The sequence below is a fragment of the Panthera onca genome, chromosome A1 (genome assembly GCF_046562875.1).
Source record: "Panthera onca isolate mPanOnc1 chromosome A1, mPanOnc1 haplotype 2, whole genome shotgun sequence".
NCBI lineage: Eukaryota > Metazoa > Chordata > Mammalia > Carnivora > Felidae > Panthera > Panthera onca.
In genome coordinates this window covers 62669969-62680249 of record NC_138339.1, presented here as the reverse complement: position 1 = coordinate 62680249, position 10281 = coordinate 62669969, and the positions used below count along the sequence as shown (strand labels likewise).

General features: G+C 51.1%; 1 protein-coding gene and 1 long non-coding RNA gene across 2 annotated transcripts; one reads left to right on the top strand and one right to left on the bottom strand.

Annotated features, from left to right (window-relative positions):
- Positions 1-304: 304 nt before the first annotated feature.
- LOC132681012 (uncharacterized) lies at positions 305-7073 on the bottom strand. Its single transcript, XR_009610806.2, has 2 exons — positions 6585-7073; positions 305-572 (listed from the first exon to the last, which is right to left on the bottom strand). It is a non-coding gene; the product is annotated as an uncharacterized LOC132681012 (long non-coding RNA).
- Positions 7074-7196: 123 nt separating this feature from the next.
- Positions 7197-10281, top strand: DUSP1 (dual specificity phosphatase 1). The gene is made up of 4 exons (XM_060635044.3): positions 7197-7825; positions 8109-8254; positions 8607-8826; positions 9247-10281. Exons 1-4 carry the CDS (start codon positions 7459-7461, stop codon positions 9615-9617), a joined length of 1104 nt encoding a protein of 367 aa, XP_060491027.1. The 5' UTR covers positions 7197-7458; the 3' UTR covers positions 9618-10281.

Sequence of the window (10281 nt, the reverse complement as noted above, 5' to 3'; positions counted from 1 at the left end):
TAGCAATATACTAGAGCCCACTTCTCTTAGGGCAGGAGGGAGCCGTCCACCCACTACTTCAGGACATGGGGCAGCATTTGTGTGCTTTCCTGTCCCTGACCCTAAGCAAGCCCAGCCTGGTCTGTTTCTTGCCTGCCTGAGGTTGGATGTGTGAGCCAATGAATGCATTGGAAAGCTGGAGGTGTGACTTCACTCTCAATGGGTGGCCAAACCCATTGAGGTCAAGGCCAATGAATGAGTCATCTGTGCAATGTGGCTCAGTGAGTCAGGGAGCGTCAGGCAGAAAGCCCAAGTGTGGGGCCTATTTTCTCTTCCTTTTCCTCTGGAACCTAGAATCAGCCCCCTAAAAGTCATCAACCCCAGAAATAAACAGTGAAACAGGGTAACACATCACCTTCTTGACACACCCATTGTGTGCTGGGGAAAGATAAGGACAAAGGACTTAGAAAACAGAGAGAAAGAGTATGAGGCACCCAGCCGTGACACTTACTTGCTGTGTGCCTTTGGATGGGTTAGGTAACTTCTCTGGCCTCGGTTCCTCTGTCTCTTCACATGGGGGTTGGTAATGTTACCTGTCGGACAGGGTTAGTGTCACCATACAAGGAAATGAACACAAAGGACTTAGCAAAGGGCCAGGCTCAGAGCAAGAACTCAACAGAGATTGGCAACAATTATGAATAAGAACTGCCCCTAAGTAATGTACCCACAAAGACAAAACTGTGATCCACAACTGCCGAGTTTTCACCTGTGATTCTGAACATTCTGCAGGTAACTCTTCCCCCTCCTTCCCTCAGGGAAGAGTTTGGAATAGACCAGCCATGATCTCATTTGCTCCCTCCAACATTAATTAGTGTCTTCTAATTATGAAAAGGAAATTATGTCTCAATTCATACTCTAAGAGAAATTAACAACAGAAAGGTGTCATTTCTTAAGGTGGCGTCAGTTCTCCCCACGCCAGCAGCCTGGGGCGTGGCTTGGGGCTATGTTGGCAAGCTGTGTCCTCGGCTCAGGGACAGGTCTGAGTCATGGAGGCCCTGCTACTTCCTGGTCCTGTTCCTGGGCTCATCTTCACGGGTTTGTTCAACAAACCTGCTTTGAGGTTTGTGCTGGGGACCAAGAGAGGCAAAGAAACCGTGTCCTTGCTCCCAAGCTAGTGGGAGAGACAGAAATGGTCAGCTATGGAGACTGTTCAACACAAGATGCTGGGGCTTCATCTGGTCCCACAGCAAATCTGAGAGTTGGTCTCTTGGGTTATTGCTGCCCCATTTTACAGGGGAAGAAACTGAGGTTTCCAGAGGAAAGTGTTCGATAATCAAGGCCCATCTCTCAGAGAGACATTTTATCCAGACATTTCTATTTTATATCAGTCCTTCTGTCTCCAGGTAGACCTCCCCTTCTTTGGGTATCTTTCCCTCATAACCTTCTCCCAGCTGGGTGAGGGTCCCTTTTTTGGCCTCCCCAACCTGTACCCTGGCACTTAGCACCTGGCTTGTACTTACTTACTAACAAGTGTGGCCCTCTATGAGAATGTTTGTTAATTGAATGATGGCAGTGTTTTAATTTCTGTCCATCTCGAACCTTTTACTTTACTGTATTCTACTGGATCTAAGATGTCAGCAATTCTAAGGCTCCCTCACTAGTTTATGCACCATTAAGAAAGAAAAATGCTGCTAATTAGCTATGTAAATTAACTATTATACGCTTCTGATCATAAGTCATGTAAGGAATATTAAAATATAAAAAGATGTGCCTTAGATTCCATGAGATATATTACAAAAATCAATTACTGCTTTTAAACACATCCTAGGGGAAGAAGATGCTATAAATATCCACATATTAATAATAACAAAGTTTACTAAACACCCTCAGCCAGGCATTGTTCTAAAGCCGTTTTCATTCATGATCTCATATCAGGGGTTGGCAAACTTTTCCTGTAAAGGGACAAAGGTAAATATTTTAGGCTTCGGGAGCCAAAAAGCGTCACAACTATTTACCTTCCACTGCGGTGCGAAAACAGCCACAGAGGATATGGAAACCAACAGGTATGCATATGTTCCAAAAGACTTGATTGACGGACACTGGAATTTGAATGTCATACAACTTTCATGTATCAGAAAATATTATTCTTGTTTGATCTTTTCCACAACCGTTTGACCTATAAAAACCATTCCTAGCTTGTGAGTTGTACCAAAAGAAGGAGTGGGCTAGATTTGGGTCAGGGACTGTAGTTCAGTGACCCCTGTCTCATATCAACCCTACAAGATGCTATTATTATCCTTATTTTACGCATGAGAAAATTGAGTCTCTGAGAGGTTAAGTAACTTTCCCAAGGACACACAGCTTGTGAGTGGTCAAGCTGGGATTCTAACCCAGGCAGTCTAACTTTGTATCTTGTCTTTAACAAGTTACCCCAAATAGAGTGACTATGGTTTACCCTAAATACGGGTGCCCTCTCATGTTTTTCACTCTTTCTCCTGATCACAATAGTTCCACTCTTGTGCTGAAAAATTCAAACCACACAGAGTTATAAGGAAGAAAATGAAAGTAACTCCACCCTCCAGAGATAAATGCTTACGGGTGTTGAACACACAGCTTTCACAATGCTGACTAGATTTAGAACATTCTGAACACTGTGTGACTTTGGAGAGGTTGCCTAACCTCTCTGGGCCCTTGTCTCTCAAGTGAGGGAGCTGGCTCCCATGACGCAGCCCTGCAGGCCCTCTCAGGCCTGACCCTGGATTTGTGTTTGTAAGGATTGCACAAGAGCAGCTGGTTCTGTCCTCACTGCTTGGGTGTGGAGGTGAAGTCACCCATTGCCAGCCCCTCAGGATGGGTCAATTGGTCCCCTCCGGTGGCTCCTCCAAATCCCAAGCACTGAGTGACTTCAGACAGCAGGGACACCAGGGCCTGACTCGGGGGTCCTAAGAGGTTCAGGCTCCCTCCAGGGATGGTGCCAGGAAGCCTTATGCCCAATGAATAGAGCTCCAGGCAAGCAGGGAGTCAGAGACTTCAGCCAGCAAGCCTGGGACGGAACGGGCACAGGCAGAGGCTTAATACACGGAGGCTCCTGTGGCGGGAGGCCTGGGCCCCATTCCATCTCTCAATCAGACAGGGCCAGGGTTTGGATCTGTGTCTGATGATCACCAGCTGCGTGACCTTGGGCACATTCCCTCTCTGAGCCTCTCTCCTTGCCTGTGTAACGGGGAGAATAACCACCTCGGGGGATCACTGATTAGTTCTTCAGACGATACTGTAATGAGCTGGCACAGAGGAGAGGCTTAATAAATGGCCGTTTCTGTCCTCTTCTCTTCATATACTTTCCAAGAGTATGCTTGTATCTATTTATTTTTAAATGTTTATTTCTTTATTTTGAGGGGGGGGGGTGGGGGGAGAGAATCCCAAGCAGGCTCCTCGCTGCTGGCACAGAGTCCAATGCAGGGCTTAGGCCCATGACCCATGAGATCATGACCTGAGCTGAAACCAAGAGTCATACGCTTAACCCACTGAGCCACTCAGGCGCCCTTTGGCAGTATGCTTTGAAAAAGTTCTTCCACCGTGCCGCAGATTACGACGTACTGTATGTCAGGGCTGCATCCAAGGGAGTACAGGTGTGGAGGCCCACAGATGAGAAAAACAGTCCCTGCCCTCAAGCAACTCAGGGAGGGTAAGATAAGGATCTAAGAGACTTTTATACAAATAGAACCTTTGGACAAAGTCCTCCAGGGTTCAAGGGAAAAAGGTGGAGAGACCAGGGAAGGCTTCCTGGAGATGTCACTTTGGCTGAGTCTTGGAGGATGGAAAAAAGATATGGCTGAGCCCAGCACGAACAGCATCCTGGCCGGGAGAGGGGGAGCAGTGTGAGCAAAGGTGTAGGGGTGGGGACACAGGCCCACTGAATTTGCCTAGAGAACCAAAGAGCCAATGACAGTAGTGGGGGGGGGGGGGCGGGTTGGGCCGGATGGATGGGTGAGGCCAGGGGTGGTGCGCTTTGGATTTGGTGGGAAAGGCGGAGTCTTGGAGGGTACTGAGCAAGGGCAGAGGCTGTCTGACAGCTTGGCCAAAGACCTATGGATTCTGAAAGAGAACATGAACAGCAGGAGCCAGCTCCCTCTCCTGAGAGCACCCGTTCTGGGTGTGACCCACCCAAGGCCCTTTCTCACACATGGTCTTCCTTAGTTCTAGACGGATAGTATTCCCAGTTTACCAGCGGGGAAACCAAAGCTGACAAATGTTAAGCTGCTTGCCAGAGCTCACAGAGTAGACAGTGAGCTGGGCTGCTCTCGGACTATAATCTGTGAGAGTGCCACCCTCTTTCCTTCTGTTACGCCAGGACAGATCCAAAGTCCATTCTGAGGGCAGGATTTGGACAGGGCTTGTAGGGTAGTCATTGCTATTATCGCCATCACAGGAAGGAGGGAGTGGAGGCTCAGCAAGGGAAGTGACTTAGTCAAGGCCACATGTTAAGGGTGGGGAGTCCAGGCCAAGCCTTCAGAGTTCAAACCCTTCCCATTACCCCCCACTGCCTCCGGGTTTATTTCTAAGCACATCTAAAATGGCAAAGAGCCCAGGGGCACCTGGGTGGCTCAGTTGGTTAAGCATCCGACTTTGGCTCAGGTCGTGATCTCACTGCTGGTGAGTTCAAGCCCCGCATCGGGCTCTGGGCTGACAGCTCAGAGCCTGGAGCCCGCTTCAGATTCTGTGTCTTCCTTTCTCTCTCTGCCCCTCCCCTGCTCATGCTCTGTTTCTTTCTCTCTCTCTCTCTCTCTCTCTCCTTCAAAATAAATAAATGTTAAAAAATAAAATGGGAAAGAGCCCAGGTCAGAAAGACCCAGTTCTTTCCCGAGTCAATACCCATAATTCATACTCCTTTATGCCCTGCCTGGCCCACGATTCCAGCCCCACTACCATCACCAAAGTCTAGATCATGTTGGGCATCTCTTGGACTCAATCCCCGATAAGAAGCAGCATCTCCACTGCCTGGACTGAGGTCTTCAGTGGCTACACCTTTACCACCACACTTCCTGAACTGAGCCACTGTGTTGGTTGGTCTCAAGGAGGGACCTTTTCCTGAGCTGTGCCTCTGTCCCAACTACACCTACCAGTGACTTGTGGTGACCTTCTCCCCAGGTTCTGATGCCAGACCCCGAAACACACGGTGGATGATGATATAAGAACTGCTTGCTGGGAAGGGGAAAACCAAGAGGTTTAGTGAATCATAGTGAGAAGGGGTAGGGTAGGGTCTGGGTTCCTTACAGTTACTGTCCTCTCACTTGGGCCTCAAACCACACACAAAGTAGACCGTTGTAAACCCATTCTACAGATGTGGGCTTAGAAGCCCATAGGGGAAGAGATTAGCCCAGAAGCAAAATAACAGCACGGGGGTTCAAACTATGCTCTTTCCAGAAAAAGATAAAGAGGAAAACCCACAGAGCTCAGCAGACACCTGACTCCGGGGCCAGACTGTGCCACCAGCACTATAATAGCTGTATAAAAAAAAGTTTTCTTTTTTTTAAATGTGGGTAGAGGAATATATAATGAATGCTGTTGGTTAAAAAAAAAATGGGGCAGATAAAGCTGGTATGCTGTGAAAAGTCAGCAGCTGTAATATTTTATGATTCAATGCAAAAAATATGTTGAGTTCCTCAGCTGAATAAGTGGTATAAACAAATAATTTTTTCTTTCTTTCCTTTTTTTTTTTTTTTTTAAGATACAAGGAGGGTGTTGCCATTATCTGAGGACCTCTTTGCTGTCCTCAGACAATGTTCATCTGAAGGTAGAAAATGCCCTTAACAGCACTCAACCCTGAACTTTTCTAGAACGTAGGCAGAAAGTTTGAGCATGTGTAGACACGGAAGCTAAACAAGGCAAATGCAGAAGTTGCCTCTGGTGATAGTCCACAGATCAACGATACACGGTACATGAAATCCCCATCCCATCCCCCCTCTCTGCAACAGAGGGGAAGAAACCGCAGAATGTTCCTGACTCGGCACCCTGGCGGGGTGGCGCAATATTTATGTTTGTGTACCTAGCACAACGGTGCCGCCCTCCACTGCCCAGGGGGCCGTCACTGACGCTGTGCGGGTGGCCGCACGGGGTCTTCCCAAACGTTTGCCCTGGACTCTTGAAGCGCCCTAGGACTGGATTTCGGATTCAGTCCGTAGAGATGACAAGAGTCAGGGCTTGGGGGTTGAAGCCCCTGAGTCCAGCTCATCCTAAGCGCCCTAACAGTATATATTCGTGGAGTAGAGACCTGGAGAGGCTCGACCTTAGGCGAACGCGACCAGAAACGTGTCCTGTGACCTCTGGGGGGCGCTGTCGAGCCACGCTAGGGGTCGCCTCCCCAAACGCCGAACCCCGAAATCCACGACACCTTGCGATCCCATACTTGAGATTTCAGCCCTCTTACTCGCCTTTCTCGGCTAAAAGTCCACTAGAACTACTTGCCTGGGGATAACTTGTTCCCTGTGGTGCTTCGGTTGGAAGGCATTTGACTTGTTAAATGTATGTTTTTCTAAAGTAGCCGGAGAGCAAATCTGGAAAACAGGAAAACTTTTCCCTGAACTTACTTCTCCACCCCAACTCACCCCGGTTATCCTTAGTAGGAACGACATTTCCACCGACAGACTTGTTAATTTTTCTCCAACTCTCATTTCAGGTTCTTCTCTGTACCCCTACCCCCAGCATTGTGACATTGGTCAAGTAAATCGCTTCTCCTGGGGAGCCTGTCCGTGCCTGGTGGTGACGAGGCAATGAGCGAAAGGGGCACACGTGTATGCAAAAGCGCAGGAAGCCCCTTTCCGATCGGGGCGGTGGCGGAGGGGAGCGCGGGGAGGGGTGCAGGGAAGGGGGAGGAGAGGCTGCGGGCACGCCGCCGCTTGGATCCTTGAGGTCAGCCCTTGGCTGGCAGTGCTCCAGCCACCTCGCCTCTGGGCCCGGAGAGCGGCGCAGGCCGGATCCCCAGGGACACGCCAGGCGCAGGCCGGACGGCCGGACTGGGGTCGGAGCCAGCAAGCAGCCAGCGGATCCCGCTCCGAGGCCGATGACGTCTTCGCCTCTGGCTCCGCCGGCGCCAAGCCGGGTAGGGCGGGTGACGTCACCACAGGTCACGTGAGCACCATTCAAACAAACAAACCCCCTCCCCCTGCGCGCCCGCTTCTCCCCGCCCCGCCCCGCCCCCAGAAAGGCCACATATAAACGCGTTCCCCCGGGCTGAGCTCGCTGCGAAGGACGCTGGGCTGTACGTGTGGTTGGGGCCGGAGGGGCAGTTAAGGTAGCAGCAAAGAAGCCGAGGCGGCTGAGAGTCCCGCACGACGCCCCCTCACTCAGTCTAAAGGCAGTTTGGGGTTCGGCGCAGACAGAACCAGGGTCGGGCTCTTCCTCGAAAGCCGTTGCCCTGCCCTTGGCTTCCGAGGACAAAGAGCACCTAAAATAGGCACGCTGGGGGCGCTGGGGCCGGCCATGGTCATGGAAGTGGGCTCCCTGGACGCCGGAGGCCTGCGGACGCTGCTGCGGGAGCGCGCGGCGCAGTGCCTGCTGCTGGACTGCCGCTCCTTCTTCGCTTTCAACGCCGGCCACATCGCCGGCTCGGTCAACGTGCGCTTCAGCACCATCGTGCGGCGCCGGGCCAAGGGCGCCATGGGCCTGGAGCACATCGTGCCCAACGCCGAGCTGCGCGGCCGCCTGCTGGCCGGCGCCTACCACGCCGTGGTGCTGCTGGACGAGCGCAGCGCCGCCCTGGACGGCGCCAAGCGCGACGGCACCCTGGCCCTGGCCGCCGGCGCGCTCTGCCGCGAGGCGCGCGCCGCGCAAGTCTTCTTCCTCAAAGGTACGCCCTCGGGGAAGCTCGGGCGGCCGCATGCCCCCTCCCCTTCCCCGCCGCCTTGCCGCGGGACCCCCCCTGGCCCTCAGCCCCTGCGGGCCGCCTCACCGTGAGCGCGTGGGCGCCCGAGTCCTGTTCTGGGGACCCGGTGGCTTTGTTTGGCTTTAAGAACAAAGACTTGCCTGGGCCTCTCCGGGGTAAACTTCAGCCCTGGTGGGTGGGGGGAGTTGTGTGAAGGTGCCCTGTCCCGGATACTAATGGAAACAAATATGTCTCTTTGTCTTCCCAGGAGGCTATGAAGCTTTTTCAGCTTCCTGCCCGGAGCTGTGCAGCAAACAGTCGACCCCCATGGGGCTCAGCCTTCCCCTGAGTACTAGCGTCCCTGACAGCGCTGAATCAGGGTGCAGTTCTTGCAGCACCCCACTCTATGATCAGGTTAGTAGGGACCCGTGCTAGAGGGGGAAAGGAATAGCTGGCAAAGAAGAGCAGTACTAGTGAGAATATACAAAGTAACCTGCAAGTTTATAACGGAGGGGGCACAGGGATGTTATTTATCCCGTGGTTAAGTGGTCTGATGGAACGGAGTCTAATTGCTGGCATTACAGAAATGAACTTGGTGGCTCTGCCCAGGCAAATGGGTTTATTCCCCTATTTATTTATACTCCGGCAACAATACTAAATTCGCTCAGTATCTGAAACTGACCTTTCCAGCAGGGAGTTTTTGTGGGGATGGGCTCCGGAATTGACTTTGTGCGAAGCTTGACAAGTGGATATTTCTGGATTTCAGGGTGGCCCGGTGGAGATCCTGCCCTTTCTGTACCTGGGCAGTGCCTATCACGCTTCCCGAAAAGACATGCTGGACGCCTTGGGCATCACTGCCTTGATCAACGTCTCGGCCAATTGTCCCAACCATTTTGAGGGTCACTACCAATACAAGAGCATCCCTGTGGAAGACAACCACAAGGCGGACATCAGCTCCTGGTTCAACGAGGCAATTGACTTCATAGGTAAATGGACAGATGCCTGGGACATCTGCCTTGCTCCTCCCGTTTTAGTCACTGAGCCCAACTGTATGGCAAGGACTTGAATGACATTTGTCTGAGCCTTTCTCCGTACGTTAATATCAATCTGGGGCAGGCAGCATCCCTGCAAAATAGGGATTTCGTGCCCCATGTAATAAATTAGCAAACCGAGGTTCAGAACATGGAGTTGACTTACCCATTGGCTTCATGGAGATGCCTGGTTTTGGTTTAAATCCCTTGCTGTTCTTTGCACAATGCCTGTGTTGCCTCCACAGAACGCTGTGTGACGGCGTGACGTGATGTTGCCATTCTCTGGACAGGACACACGTTTCTTAGGCACCCTCTGCCTGGGGTTAGGGTTGTTCTCGTGAGCTCTTGAGTAACTGGCCACCCTTTGTTTTCCAGACTCCATCAAGAACGCTGGAGGAAGGGTGTTTGTCCACTGCCAGGCAGGCATTTCCCGATCAGCCACCATCTGCCTTGCTTACCTCATGAGGACTAATCGAGTCAAGCTGGACGAGGCCTTTGAGTTTGTGAAGCAAAGGAGAAGCATCATTTCCCCCAACTTCAGCTTCATGGGCCAGCTGCTGCAGTTTGAGTCCCAGGTCCTGGCCCCACACTGCTCAGCAGAGGCTGGGAGCCCTGCCATGGCTGTGCTGGACCGCAGCACCTCCACTACCACCGTCTTCAACTTCCCTGTCTCCATCCCCGTCCACTCCACGAACAGTGCATTGAGCTACCTTCAGAGCCCCATCACGACCTCTCCCAGCTGCTGAAAAGCCACGGGAGGTGATCTCCACAACCCCCCGGGGACTCTAGGCGCCCTGAGGAGAAATGCAATAACTCTGGGGAGGGGGCTCGTGAGGGCTGGTCCTTATTTATTTAATTTTACCCCGAGTTCCACTGGGTTCCTAAGCAGTCATGGTGATGATTGAGCATCAAGGCGTTTGCTGAACTCAGCACGTTCGGGACCAATATAAGTGGGTACATCAAGTCCCTCTGACAAAAAAGGGCAGAAGGGAAAGGACTCAGTTAAGGAGCCGGTTTCTTTTTGCTTGCTCCTGTTTTTTGTAGGAACTCTTCATGCTTGACATACCTACCAGTATTACCATTCCTGACGACACACACCTATGAGAATATACCTTATTTATTTTTGTGTAGGTGGTCTACCTTCACAAATGTCCGTGTCTACTCCTAGAAGAACCAAATACCTCAATTTTTGTGTTTTGAGTACTGTAATACCCTGTAAATATGTCCTAAGCAGGTTTGTGTTCAGCACTGATGGAAAGCACCAGTGTTGTTGTTTTTTTTAGTTGCCAGCAGTTGTATGTTTGATTATTTATGAACTGAAATAATATATTTCTTTTAAGAAAGACATTTTGTTACATAAGGATGACTTTTTTTTATACAACAGAATAAATTATGGCATTTCTATTGAAA

Bases quoted from the DNA above. Each gene is read 5' to 3' on its own strand.
- DUSP1 (XM_060635044.3), top strand. From the start codon at position 7,459: ATGGTCATGGAAGTGGGCTCCCTGGACGCCGGAGGCCTGCGGACGCTG. The intron at 7,826-8,108 runs GTACGCCCTCGG...TTGTCTTCCCAG, and splicing joins GCAAGTCTTCTTCCTCAAAG to GAGGCTATGAAGCTTTTTCA. The intron at 8,827-9,246 runs GTAAATGGACAG...TTTGTTTTCCAG, and splicing joins CGAGGCAATTGACTTCATAG to ACTCCATCAAGAACGCTGGA.